General features: G+C 37.1%; 1 protein-coding gene and 1 long non-coding RNA gene across 3 annotated transcripts in view; one reads left to right on the top strand and one right to left on the bottom strand.

The window, feature by feature from the left end:
* LOC106667941 (retinal-specific ATP-binding cassette transporter-like) overlaps positions 1-14,338 on the bottom strand; it is a 28,918-nt gene that overhangs the window by 1,448 nt on the left and 13,132 nt on the right. Inside the window, exons 17-40 of one of the 2 annotated variants that reach the window (XM_014396250.2) lie at positions 14,099-14,273; positions 13,912-14,043; positions 13,661-13,852; positions 13,519-13,604; positions 10,633-10,835; positions 10,546-10,576; positions 10,286-10,473; positions 10,157-10,223; positions 10,041-10,100; positions 6,686-6,819; positions 5,352-5,578; positions 5,169-5,295; positions 5,024-5,112; positions 4,820-4,955; positions 4,601-4,764; positions 4,359-4,536; positions 2,243-2,358; positions 1,687-1,834; positions 1,502-1,625; positions 1,297-1,436; positions 1,115-1,237; positions 910-1,023; positions 533-730; positions 60-194 (exon numbers count right to left, since the gene is read on the bottom strand). In XM_014396250.2, coding sequence (XP_014251736.1) covers positions 60-194; positions 533-730; positions 910-1,023; positions 1,115-1,237; positions 1,297-1,436; positions 1,502-1,625; positions 1,687-1,834; positions 2,243-2,358; positions 4,359-4,536; positions 4,601-4,764; positions 4,820-4,955; positions 5,024-5,112; positions 5,169-5,295; positions 5,352-5,578; positions 6,686-6,819; positions 10,041-10,100; positions 10,157-10,223; positions 10,286-10,473; positions 10,546-10,576; positions 10,633-10,835; positions 13,519-13,604; positions 13,661-13,852; positions 13,912-14,043; positions 14,099-14,273 — 3,287 coding nt within the window. Of the gene's footprint in view, positions 1-59; positions 195-532; positions 731-909; positions 1,024-1,114; positions 1,238-1,296; positions 1,437-1,501; positions 1,626-1,686; positions 1,835-2,242; positions 2,359-4,358; positions 4,537-4,600; positions 4,765-4,819; positions 4,956-5,023; positions 5,113-5,168; positions 5,296-5,351; positions 5,579-6,685; positions 6,820-10,040; positions 10,101-10,156; positions 10,224-10,285; positions 10,474-10,545; positions 10,577-10,632; positions 10,836-13,518; positions 13,605-13,660; positions 13,853-13,911; positions 14,044-14,098; positions 14,274-14,338 lie in introns of those variants that run through there. The other variant, XM_014396251.1, reaches the window with a different exon arrangement.
* On the top strand, positions 9,816-10,865 carry LOC106667943. Its single transcript, XR_001340670.2, has 2 exons — positions 9,816-9,935; positions 9,995-10,865. It is a non-coding gene; the product is annotated as an uncharacterized LOC106667943 (long non-coding RNA).

Genomic DNA, 14,338 nt, shown 5'->3' with positions numbered 1-14,338 from the left:
TGAACGATTATTTCAAATAAGTATTTATAGTACGGAACTTTCTTCACAAACCCGTTTACCAAAAAGACAACAGGAGGCATCCCGATAAGTGCAATTGCGGTTGACAATTTCCTTTTATTCCCACCAGACAAATCACCCGCTAGTTTGTGAACAAATTGTGACAGTCCCAATTCGTTGATCATTTCATCAACGGTCTAGATTGAGTTAATAATTACTACTGTTATTGACAAAGCAATTAAATAAATTATTTATACTTTTTATCTAAGACCTTGGTTGAAATGAAAAAGCTAGTGCCACGAACAAGATTCGAACCCACGACCTTTGGCTCAATGTGCCGCTGCTCTAACTAAATAGCTCAAATGGTTAGAGAGCTATTGAGCCGAAGGTCGTGGGTTATGTATACCAAAAAAAAGTAAAGTGTATTCAATGACTTCTTCATCTTAACGAAGACCTTAGAATAAAGTATATATTAATAATTTAAATAATTAATACAGTAAATTATGACTGCTGAAGCAATTAAAATGTGTATCACCTGAGGAACCATAGCACTTGGTATATTTCTAATTTCTGCATACAGCTGTAATGTTTCTTTTACTGTCAAAAGGGGATGCAGAGCATCAAATTGTGGGCAGTAACCCATAACAGTCCGTGCCTTGTCAATATTTGTAGTTACACTGTATCCTTTAATAAAAGCATCGCCACTAGATGGTTTTAACTCGCCGGTAAGCATCTGAAAATATATGTCAGTTTCATGCAACAAAATGCTGACTGATTTTTATAATTCAATATAAATTATATATATATATCAAAGGTATAACATCTACGAACTTCCATCAATTAGTTATTAAAACTTTCATCACGCACAAGAACTTCCATTTAAAGTTTTTAAAAAATTTAAATATTGCTCACCTTAAAAGTGGTAGTCTTGCCAGCCCCATTTATACCCAGCAATCCAAAACATTCACCACTCTTTAATCCCAAACTTACTCCCCTAACAGATGGCTGCTTCTTCCGTTTGTATTTCTACAAAATTGAATGAAATAACATATTTATAAATTTAAGTACTATGACGATGTAAGAAATGTACTATTACTACCTAATGTAATAAACTCACCTTATAGAGGTCTCTTATAATAACCAAATCCTTACAGTAATGATCTTTTACTCTTTCTTGCTCCTTGAGCACATCTTCATCCAGGTCTAGAGGTTTAGTTTGAGGTTTTCTAAAGGTAAAGAACTATTTTTTGTTTTTTTATTAATTTATATTCATTTAATAACAAATTCTTTTCATAGTACCAGATCAAGTAAATGAGTTCTAAATATATCATATTCCAGACAGAGAGTTAATATAAAGAAAACGACACCCAAGAAGAGCAACATGAGGTAATTAACAAAGAGGAAATCCCAATCAAAAATAGATACATCCTTTGCAATATCTACATTGTGACAAAAATAATTACAAAATATCCTTTAATAAACTGTCCGAATTTTTTAACCATACCGTAAAATTCCCGAAGTGCAGCCTGGTTATGATTATGCGATAGCTTGGTTAAGCCATCACCCAAGCAAAATTGGGGAAATATTAAAAATATGTTCTTCAATAGATTATTTGTTCTTCCTATGTTCTAAAATTTCAATTTGTACATCAGTATGACGTATAAAATTCACTTGAGTAATAACACTTACCTTATCATTTTTAAATGAATCCAGAATGAAAGGAACAATTGTTGTAACTACACCTATGAAAACATTACAACATGATAATGCTACAAAAGCAGAAGCTGGAATCTCAAATAGAAAGCTTCCGGTGTACATGAGTGGTATTACAGCCCATCTAACATTTTTAAAAAAGTTAACAATAGTAATCACAAATGACTGAAACATTATTTCTGCACCCTCAGGACAGTAACAAGAATGTGACTCGAACCCATGTTTTGTGCATAAAAATTGGAAATTAATAGTAAATAGTCAACTAATTAAATAAGTATATTCTAGTAAGTAGTCTCTAAGCCCTTTTAAAAGCAATGTGCCTTTTTAGAGACCTCAAAACATTTTGATAATTATACTAGTAACAAAGTTCTAAACTTTAAAATCACAACCCTGAAAAGTTATTTTTTTACAAATTCAGTTTTACCCCAAGGGTGCAGATTTATTTGTTGTCATTCAGGTTTTCAGTAACAGTTTAAGAAAATCATTTTTATTATATTCATATTATACATCATGTTCATTATACATTATTTACCCATAGAGTAATAGAAGCAGAATTATTCCTGGTAAATGTGCTCTCGATACAAACTCTTGATAATTAAATGCAAAAAACAGCAAAATGCATAAAAATGCAGAAATTATGAAGCACAACTGAAAGTCAAAATATATAAAAAAAATATTAGGATTTAACAATCAATACATGAATACTTCTATTTATTGCACTTCCAGCTCTTAATTTTATTAATTTATTTTTTACAATACCATACAAGCTATTTTTATATTGGGTTTACATCTTTGTGTTGAAGTTGGATTAGATTTATATAGGCTCAAATCCGCACATGAACGTACATAAAATCATGTGCCGAGTTGTGCCTATTCGCTTCCCATAGTCCACCGGCAATTCCAGCTTTTGCTATTTACACTAAATTGCCGGCAGACTTGAAAATCACCCACCCCGAGTGTTGGCAGTCTAGGGACAGACCTCAGTCTTATCCGCTCATTCAGCAAGTTGTGCTGGGGGGGGGTTGCTGTCAACAGCTAGGGTCAATTCAGCACCCAACGCATGCAGTTCCAAAACTCATTCATACTCATGTTCATCCTTAAAAACATTTACTCCTATTTACATACCACCTATTCAATTAGGCTGGTGGAGTAATCGATATTCTTCCATTACCCTTTACATATTTATACACCTAATTAAAGGGCAATGGGGTACTCAATATTCCACCATTGACATACAAAAATACATTCACTCTCAACCCAAACTAGGTGAATATACACAACTATTATTGCTACACAGTAGAACAATCCAGTTTCCTCTAAGAATCGGATCACCCAAATACTTACTGCTGTGCTCAAGCACAATTCTCAAATTGGGTGGTATTCTTACACTCTCTCTATATAGAGTCAAGGAATTGCACCCCTCAATCAAGTGGGACACATCGAACAACCTTTCCCTGCATGCTGGATGCAAGCATGGGCTTTGTCCCAAAAGTAATGTCCTTGTATCACCTTGCTTGGCCTATTCTTAACCAGGTGAGGATGACCCTTCTTCTCTATGATCCAGATCATGTGAGGGCCACCAATTGACACAGTGCTCTTGATATGTGAGAGCTTCTCTGTCAACCAGGCCCTTCTTTTCATTATGTTTTTTATTGCATTCTTAGCATCAGAGGGCCGGATCGCAATGGTTAAGTCCGAATGTTGGAACATCCCAGCTTTAGCCGCATCATGTGCCTTTTCATTACCCTCCAGATCTATGGGTCCAGGTACCCAGACAACAACCACCATTTTGCCGAGGTGCGCCACTTTGTGATATCTCTCCAACAAAAGCACAGGAGTAACTGCACTGAGAGAGTCAGTGCCGATTAGGTAGGCAGAGCCACCAACATCTCAAATCACCGCAAGCACATGCCAAATCACATAAAGTTCTGCCGTGTAGACGCCAATTGCAGCAGGAGTGACCACAAATTGGACACACCCTCACGATACTCAGCGCATGCCACACCTTTGTCAGTCTTAGACCCATCTTTAAAAATGCGCCGAACACCAGCATATCTCAATCTAAGCTTCAAGCACTTAGGCTTGGTAAAGGTATGGCAGGGAGATGACTTGGCTAACACAGCCATCTTCCCGGAAAGGCTTCGCTTAAGCCAGTCAAGTAAGTCACTCATATATTTTACTATACTGACATCTAAGGATTGCACCCTAAAGTGGATGTCCTGGTTTGGCAAGGCCCCGCCCCATAGCTGAGGGTGAGCGACTCTCCGACATTCAGGCAGCAGTGCTCCCAGCTCGCAGCAAAGGGTAGCTAAAGGGCTTGTTCTGAATGCGCTGAAACCACTTGAAGACCCCGATAGTAGAGCCTAACAATTCACTGTAGGTGCATTTTTAAGGCTGAAAAATAGGCCATAAAACAAACCATTTGGCCCCCGGGACTGAAGACAATAAAACATGGCGGAAACCGTTGTGTCTGTACATGTGTGAATGCAGTTTACCCTCATGACCAGCTTTAATGAAGTCTTAATTAATTCTGTATAATTTTTGCAATATTCATGAAATATTTTAAATTTTGACAGTTTATCTTAATTTGTTTATCAAAATTCAATTTAAAAACGACAGACTGTTTTATAATTTTTCTATAAACATACCATATCCCATATGAATGTCTGAGACCAGTATATGAAACGACTAACACCTGATGATAGCTGAAGGTGTTTAGAATTGCTAACTCTCTCTTCTATCAAAAACAGTGTAAACGAAGCTGGTACAAAGCTCATTGCAAATATAACAGCAATTGTAGTTAAAATAGACCTACTGCTTTGTTTTCTAAAAAGGACATAAAATTTCACTTTTTGATGAATAATTATTGTATTAGCCTTAAAAAACTTACACTATTTCCAATTCACGCTCTTTGGCTGTAAAATTCATCGGATGGTTAACTGTCATAATTCCATATTTACCAGGCTTGTCTTTTATCAAAGCCCTCAGTAAACCATTGTTAACATAATTTAACATCGTAACTGAAGAATGCCAATCTTTGTTGTTAAACCATATCTAAAAATTGGTTAACATTAGATTCCTTTAACAATACATGAACCGATAGACTTACTTTTAATAACTGGAACCATGGTTTCAACCCTAAATCTCCTTTGAATTTATTGTTATTGTTATTCATGTCTTGTATTTTACCCTCGAGATCAAGGTTTGGAATCTCAGAACTTACATTCATCTCTACTCCTCCCAATCTAACAAAATAAAACAACTAAGCTTGTGCCAAACTAACATCTAAATTGTCAAATAATTATCAATTTACCTTTTCAATCTATATTTAGGATATGTGTGTATTAGCCAATGAGGGATATCTACGTTATTTAAATCAATCACTAATTCTGCTGAAGATGTCTGTAAACAAAGCAAATCACTTAAAAACAATAAATTTGATTTCTTTTGACGGCTACCTTAATGTGAGCAGGAAGAGGTGTTTCGTGTTCATCACATATTTGACTTCCAGTTGAACAACTACAATTTTTTGGTGTTACTAGTCTATTTTCAATGTGGTTCTTTGCATGAGTGCATGAGACATCCCTGGCAGACATCCACAATTAATTCATTACAAAAAAATTTTTTTTTTTTTTCAATACCTTATTTTAACTTCAGTACGAACACAACTATGACCAAATCCTGTATCTGATGAAAGCTGCATCAGAAGTTTTTTCGTGAGTTCATTTGTCTCACCTTCTGATTGAAATAAATACCTGGGAGGGTCATAGTCGCTAAATACAAGAATCCTTGATGGCCTTTCTTGTAGAGGAGGAAACAACTTCATTACTACCATAGCAAAAAGGATAATAAGTGAAGGTGAGATCCACTGAAACAAAAGACCAGATTAAATTTAGGGTTTGTAATCATGTAACATAAGAAAGTAGTCAGGTTAAGCCAGAATTGATTAAGTATAGATTTCCAAAGTCATGTATTTTTCAGACATTGACCATTAACAACAGGTGCATCTCTCAAACAATTACATTTCCCAGCTTGGCCCGAAGTTAATGCTCCTGTTCATGGCTTTATAAACGGTTACTTCATCCAAAAACCAAGGCTCATGAGACGAGGTCTTGCCATCTGTGGTCATACAGCCTTATCAGCAAGAACTAGTGATTCATGCCATTCCAGGTCATATAGATAGCCTCATCAGAAAGGACTGGAGTCCACATTCTCCAAGTACACACCATCTAAGGTTCGCAGGCCGAGGCCGTTAAAACTGGCCTGCACTGAAGACCATCAGTCAGAGCCTGAGTCAGTGTTTATTGAGGTGAAGTAAGATGCAGAGAGTGTAGAGTAGAGGTGGACAATTGGAGTCAGAGTTAGTGTTAGAATATAAGTGTAAGAATCAGATAGAAGAAGAGTTAGATCAGCCTGCGACATCAGTCACATGAGTACAGTGGTATCCTGATGATTTTGTCATTAGAATAGGGCCTCTAGCAATTTACCACCTTTAGAAACCCCTCTACAACCCAGTCCATCAACATTCCTCCCTGGCAAGAACATGCTATGGTGAGCAATAAAATCAGTGGTGCGACCTGGTTAAACCGAATCATTTATTCAATTAGCATCTTTTTCCCACATAAGAATGCTCTCCGCCTTGCGGTAGATATCCTGAAGCACAGGAGAGATCTGTGATAACTATCAAACTATCAAATGAAGTTCAAGAAGTATTGAAACCTAAGTCTAAACTAAAAGATTGGTTAATGGTTGCAGAAGTTTCAGATCTGTGAAATGATGAATCTGTAGCTTAATATTTGTAACTTGCAAAACACAGTATGATTGAAAAAATAACACGCAAATCGACACTTAAAATCGCAAAACGATAATATACAAAATAAAAAACCAAATTGGAACATTTGACGAATTTTTTTTATACAATTTTGAAATTGTTATTACACTAAGAAAGATGTTCTTGAATTATTAAATTTCTCACCTCAGATAAAATTGCCTTCCTGTTTCTTTTAACATTATTAAAACGCTTGAACGTTAAAGCTTTGAACTGTCTCAAACATTTGACTATTTTGCTCATCCTATCTTTTTGTGGTTCTGTGCTTGTCTGTGATGCTCCTAAAATATTCATATAAAATAGAAAAAAATTGAAAACAGATAAAAATGCATTTTAATATGTACTTTTATAGTAGTCTAAATTATGCAAAGAAAATTAACATGAAAAGTTAGTGTTACGAGCGGGACTTTCCCAAAACTTTCATGTAGATGCTCTTGATGTTCTATCATTAAGCATAGGTCATATTTCATGGGACTTTTCACCTCAACTTTCTTTACCTAACTTATCCTACTATAAAAAGTAAAAATTAAAATAAATTAATAATTAAAATGAAATACCAATAAATTAAGTACTGATACACATTTTCAAGTATTTTAGTTAATTCCACTAGTTTTCGTGGTCCGCTTGACCAATTAGAATTTTAGTTAATCTTGCTGTACTATTTGATACCATTTTTTTAAACAATAACAATAATTTTGTTATTGGTAACAATAGGAATTTGTATAACTAATTTTTAGTCTTTTATTATACATTTTTTTAATTCTAAATTTTAATTAATTCATTATAAGTCATCATGGTGAGATGGGTAGGGAAGACATAACGTCGAAATCTCAGACTTGAAATATTACATCAAAACAGCTTCCATTGTCCTGCACTTAGTCTGACCTTTATTCCCAACTCCATCTCCACACAGCAGAGAGTACTCAAAACCTCAGAAAGCACTCTGTTATACATGTCTCCTCCTTGCTTTATGAACTTGACTTCTTGATACCTCCTCTTCAAATGATAAAAGTCTTTTCTGCCCTAGCAACTACCTGAACCTAGAATATCCCTAAACTTCGCTAATGTAAGTTGTAAAAGAAAGCCTGAGATATACAAACAGGAATTCCTTAAATTGTATTCCTCTATCACAAAGGCAACCTTCGTTTATACACCCGGCTCCAAGAATTCAATCTGTGTGGAGCTATCTTTGTACTCAAGAAGTAATAAGTTTTCTCTTCCTGCAATAAGTAGCAACTTCACCACCGACCTCATTGCGCTCAATAAAAGTTTGAATATTGTTTGCCCAGTCACTCAACGACTAGTGTGGTTTGAGACTAGAGACCCCGAAACGGCTCACCTCGTGTTCTCATCCACGGCCCTTTTTCTCAATCCAAGTTCCTTCATTCTATCCTGTGACCCCTCCCAACCCTTGGTTGTAAGGGGGGTATCCGGGCACAAAATAAAGGTGCATTCTCTAGCTGCATGCCAGCTAAATAGAACCAATTCTCCCTTAATCCTGTAAATCAGGAAATACTCCTAGCCCTGAGAGAATTTCGTTCTAAAAATATCACTGTCCTATTCATGTCCCTCCCTGGGAGTCGTGGCCCACTATGTGTGGAACTACTACGACGACAGGTGGTATAGTGTGGTTTGAGACTCGAGACCCCGAAACGGCTCCCCTCGTGTTCTCATCCACGGCCCTTTTTCTCAATCCGAGTTCCTTCATTCTATCCTATGACCCCTCCCAACCCTTGGTTGTAAGGGGGGTATCCGGGAACAAAATAAAGGTGCAGCCCAGAGGGCGTGGCAACCTCTCTAAAGCAAAAGCTGTACTCGTGTCGACCTAGGGTCGGCATGGGCAGCGGGTGCCTTAGCAGAGTCACACGAGGTGATCCTGTCTGCATAGACGGGGGAGGGTGTATGGCCATCTGTACCACAGGGTAACTAAACATTCCAAATTCAGCCCTAGTTACACTGGGAAGGGATTCGTGGTGGCGCGTGGTGACGCCCTTGGCGGGAACATAGACAGAGGCTGTCTTCTATCTGTGACCTTTGTGAAGCTTGCGTATGGCCAGCGTAATTACCCCCAGCCTCACGGAAAATGTTGCGTAAGCGACAGCGTAAGCGTTGAGCACGCGATGATCATGCTGAATAGTCCTTCGAAGCGAAGTAAGCGAATGGAAACGGGTAGTGAATCGGTGTCTCTGATTCGAGTATGCTTTGCATTGTTGTGCAGTGTTGTTATGACCTGCGTGGTACCCTTGGGGAAGTGAAGGATCGGACTACCTAGGCTAGGCCTATGGCGTCCCTCGAATGCACATGGCAGGTGTAGGCTGAGCTCGATAAGAGACTTTACCTTAGGCGCTCATCTAGGGTGTGGTTAGCAATTCCACTTTAAACTAAACCGCTGCCATTCCCGGAAGTTTACCAATGCGGCGGCCAAATCAGTGGTCATGGAAGGGATCTGGATAAATCAGGTATCTGAGAAAGGCTTTCTCACCCATATCAAGAGAACAATTTGGTAAAAGTGGCATAATGAATGGCATGAAATGACCCTTAACAAGATGAGACAAATTAAAGTAGATATAAAAAAATGGTCGACCGCCACGCTAACATAAGGAAGAGACGGTCTTAGCTAGCAGACTCATGCATGGTTTTCTCATGGCGAGAAAACCTCCACCAATATATCAAGAATGTCAAGAATCGCTAACAATGGAACATATTCTTTCTGTCTGTAGCCGACTTGCACCGGAAAGGAGTACATGCGGTGTTTCGGGTAGTTTGGGACAGATTTTGTCAGATGATGGACCAAGAGTAGAAAAACTTTTCAATTTCTTGAGGGTGGATGGTCTGCTCTCATAATTTAGGAGACGAAGCATGAATGGGGTGGTGGCTGAGGCTGTCGACGAGTATGGTGAGCCTGGCGTGGTCATGTTGGCCCTCTTGCTGGCTGGCAATTCAAGGCAGATTATGACCCTTAGTGGATGCTTGCCTTTATTAATTTTTTTTTTTTAATGGTGAGAATGCTATAAATTTAAGTCTAATTAACCACTTTAAAATAGCAAAACAAAAATATAAAAAAATTATTGTGTAGTTTAAAAAAAATAAAGATTAAGAAGATATAAGATTCTTAAATTCTATTGTTAATGTGGGCCCTCATCCAAGTCATTAGGCAAGGAGCGAAAATTATTATTCCATCTATAACCAGAATTTTAAAAAACATATTGGTTTTTATGTATGCCAGCTATGATTTTAAACATATGTTAAACCACAAATAAATATGTTTCCTAATCTTTTGTTTTATTATTTTTTTTATTTTGTTTTTCTACCATAAGACAAACATTTTTCAAGCACCATCAAGCCCACCAACAAGAAACAGTCATTAGTTGAAAAAATAAGTAAAAAAGAAGATGAGGTATGTTTTATAAATTTCAGTTTTGTTTTAAACAAAAAATAAAACATGACAATGTTTAGAGCAAAGAAAACCCCTTATGAAATAAAAATTAAAAAGGAATCGTACCACTGTCATTTGAATTCCTCTGTTTGCTCAGTGCTTTGGCTAAGTTGGAAAAAAATGCACCTAAAAACTCAAGAAAATTAATATACACCAAAAGGCCAAAACTTCAAATTTATTACCTGAACTTTCACTGGCTGGATATTTGGATTTCTTCTGATCACCTTCACCAGTGACAGTTAAAAATATCTTAAATAAAATCAAATTGAAATATGACAACTAAGGAAGTTATAAATGCAAAAGTTGCATACATCCTCCAATGAACAGTCTGTGATCCCGTAAGATGCAATTTTCAGCTGTCCTTCATTAGCATCCAAGTGGTCACAGAGCCTCGCAATCTGAGAAGAATTTCTTTCTGGAAGTGTATACTTGACTTCTGAGCCTTTATGATCTTCAAGTTTTGCTTCCGGTATTATTTTTCTTATTGCAGCTGTTACTCCTAATATCAAGAAATTATTTTCCGTGCATTAAAAGAAGAGAAAGATCGAAGAAATTGAATTTAAAATATTACCTTCAACATCAATTTTTCTCAACGGGGCTGACTATAAAAAAAACAAGATCACAGTAAAAAATGTTATAAGAAAAGACAATTACTTACTATTGTATATTGTGCCGAGGCTGGTTCGGGATCTTTTTCCATAGGCGCAATTTCAAGTGTGATCTCATAACCCTTACCAAATCTCTCTTTAAGGAAAGCAACGGATCCTGCACACCTGACCTTCCCTTGAGCGACAATAGCAACCCTGTCGCTTAACAGGTCTGCTTCATCCATGTAGTGGGTTGTAAGAATCACAGTTCTGTCTGTAAGCAATAAACACGTCTGAATTCAAAGTTGTTCTGCATTTTCTAATATTAGATATCATAGCATGAATTATTAGGATGTAAAAATTTCGCCATTAAATTTAATCAGAAACAGTATTGGTTTTTAACAACATAAGAAATGTCATTTTTTCTAAATCACAAAAATCTAAGCCAACAATAATAAAATTTAAACAGGCAATTCCTTGTCATATTACAATTTACATAGAATTAATTTGTAAAAATAGTCGAAAAAAAGTAAAACTTTCACTACTGGCCAATGATATTTCTTAAATTTCATCACTAGTTCCTTATTTAAAAAAAAAAAAATTGGTTTCATTTTTGTACAAAGACATTATTGCTAAAGAGTTGCTATTCCAATTTTCTGTTCGCATTTTTGGTTTAGATCATTTGATTCAAAAGTATTTTACCACCAAGGAAAATTTTAATTAGACAAGAATGAAAAATTAATCTGCATTAAGAGCCTGTTTTTTATGTTACATCTATACTGTTATATCTATACATATATCTAGACTGATTTTCAATCCATTGAGGTATCGTATTATCCAGTGAAACAGACTTTTGAGACCCAATATATAACAAAATTAAAAACAAACTTATAAATGCCAACTAAACACACTATATTTTCACCCCGAAGGGTTGTCACTCCTGATGTGCTGACACTAGTGTCTATAAATCAGGGAGTTCACCCAACCCGTTATGTGCCTGGGTCACTAGTATCCCAGTAAGTTAGATGCCCAGAAGTTTGTCGCTTCCCTACCAACAGGGTAGGCTCTAATGGGGGCTATCAACAGCTATGTCACTTCATCCCAAATGCATGCAAACTGCAAATGCAACACTCATTCTTAGGCAATGGAGTACTGGATGTTCCTTCATCGGCCTGTACACAGTATTAATAATCTAACGTAAACTAGGGTCGATTAGGTTGCTATTTTTCACCATCAGCCCTCACCACTCACACTAATTAATACATGCATTGAAACAAAACAAATAGAATATAACTAACTAGATGGAAAAAAAACCCACGTCCTCTAAAAAACGGCACACTGGGGATCGTAGATCCAGAAACCGATTGCGGTATGGTATGGTATGGTAAAAAAGGATACTAGGAAACAGGGTTTGTGCTCCCCAGGCACTGCAGCCTTCTGGCTTATTGTACCTTCCCAGTTCCTTAGTTCAGTGCAATAGACTCAATCCTTCTTCTTAGAAGTATCAGGTCATTGACTGTCGCTGCTGCAATTTGATTCCCTAAGTTTTTTCCGTACGTTAGGTTAAATCTGCATTGAGCTGTTGCTTCGCATTCGAAGATGATATGAGTGGCTGTTTCCTCCTCCTCATTACATAATCTGCAAATGGGATCATCGTTGTATATACCCATGTTGAGTAGATGTTTTCTCACATGGCAGTGACCAGTTAGTAGTCCTACCACTCCTCTGAGTTTGTCGAAAAAGGATTCTAGGAAGCGGGTTTGCACTCCCCAGGCACTGCAGCCTTCTGGCTTATTGTACCTTCCTAGTCCCTTAGTAGGCTCAATCCTTCTTCTTAGAAGTGTCAGGTCATTGACTGTCGCTGCTGCAATTTGATTCCCTAAGTTTATTCCGTAAGTTAGATTAAATCTGCATTGAGCTGTTGCTTCGCATTCAAAGATGATATGAGTGGCTGTTTCCTCCTCCTCATTACATAATCTGCAAATGGGATCATCATTGTATATACCCATGTTGAGTAGATGTTTTCTCAGATGCCAGTGACTGGTCAGTAGTCCTACCAATCCTCTGAGTTTAACCCTCTCCAATTGCAGCAATGCCTTTGCCAATCTTGGTGAGGGTTGTTTCATCATAAGTTTACTATGTCAAGCACTACTAGAGTTTATCCACTTCTCCTTTTGTTTTGTTTGGATCCATTCTTCAATGGAGGATTCTATATTTGTTTTTGTTATCCCAAGAATAGGTTCGGGGCCTATGTATGGTCTTGCAGATCCTCCTCTGGCCAGACTATCTGCTTTCTCATTACCCAAAATTCCCCTGTGCCATAGCACCCAAGATATCACCAGATTGTTTTGTTTCCCCAGGTTTTGGAGATTTTGGATGAATTCACTGATTAATTTTGATGTGATTCTTTTACATGCTAATGCTGTGATGGCTGCTTGGCTACCAGATCTTATGAGGATTTTTTTGCCAGTGTAACCTCTTTTAAGATTTTCCAGGGCACAAGCTTTGATGACATGTATTTCTGCTTGAAAGACCGGAGTGTATTCCCTAATGAGTTTGATTGCTCATGTTTTGGGCTTGTACAGAAAACACCTGATCCAATTCCTTCGTTTTGGAGCCATCTGTGTACCATATCATTGTATCTGATACTTTCCTGTGTTCTTCCTCTCCTTTATAGTCCGTTGAGACTTTGTAGGAAGTTGTGAAGATTGTTTCTGAGATCAATTGCTATGGTAGAAAACTATTCGTAACTCCGGCGGCATGCATACACGTGCCAAGGCGTGACACGCCTTTATTATGTGGGACACATTGAGCAACCTTTCTCTGCATAAAGGGACCCGCACAGGCTTTGGCTCAAAAGCAGGTACCATCAGACATGATATGACATCTGTCTTCAGTGTGTCATTGTCAGTTATGAATAGAAGAAATTTCATTTTAAAGAAATAGTATAAGTTTACCTTTTTTATACTTAATAAGCAATTCCCAGATTGATCTTCTTGAATATGGATCAACACCTGAAGTCGGTTCATCCAGAATCACCGTCCTGAAGTTAAGAAAAGTTACATTTGAAGAAAACCATGTAAACTGATTGTAACTAACTTTGCTCCACCAATGTAAGCAACTGCAATTGAGAGTTTCCTTTGCATCCCTCCGGATAAGTCATTTGGGAACGCTGCACTTTTCTTTTCCAACTGTAAATCCAGTAGCATCTGTGCAATTTCTTTTTGAAGACCGCCTTTATCCCCTCCACGAAGTTTACCATAAAACAATAGATGCTCTTGTACAGTAAGCCTTGAAAATGTACAATGTAATTTTCAACCGTTTGAATTTGTACAAAATTTTAATTTTACTTGTCAAATAAAACATTGAATTGCGGACACATCCCAAGGTTGGTTCTAACCTTGTCCATATCACGTTTAATGCTGTAGCCGTTCACATAAGCATCACCAGAAGTAGGTCTGTATATACCAGTAAGAATTGATCTAAAAACATAATATTAACCCTTTACCGTTAGACTAATACTGCTTTTTGCTTTACATCGTCGTAGTCTTTCCAGCCCCATTGTGCCCCAACAGAGAAGTTATTTGACCTTCATAAAAATTTATTGTGAGCTTGCGTACAGCAGTCTTTCCGTTGCTGTACGTCTTTGTCAAATTGTCAATTACTACTCCAGCCTCTAGATCTGCTGGTTCTTCTTCAAAGTTGTTCTCGCCTAAATAAGCACATTATTTAAACAATTAGTAATGAAGATGTCATATTTTAAGAATTTTTAAAAAA

This window comes from Cimex lectularius, unplaced genomic scaffold (assembly GCF_000648675.2).
Source record: "Cimex lectularius strain Harlan isolate CLEC.00 unplaced genomic scaffold, Clec_2.1 scaffold42, whole genome shotgun sequence".
In the NCBI taxonomy this organism is placed as follows: domain Eukaryota; kingdom Metazoa; phylum Arthropoda; class Insecta; order Hemiptera; family Cimicidae; genus Cimex; species Cimex lectularius.
The sequence above is the reverse complement of the archived record's forward strand: the minus strand, read 5'-3'. Positions and strand labels throughout refer to the sequence as shown.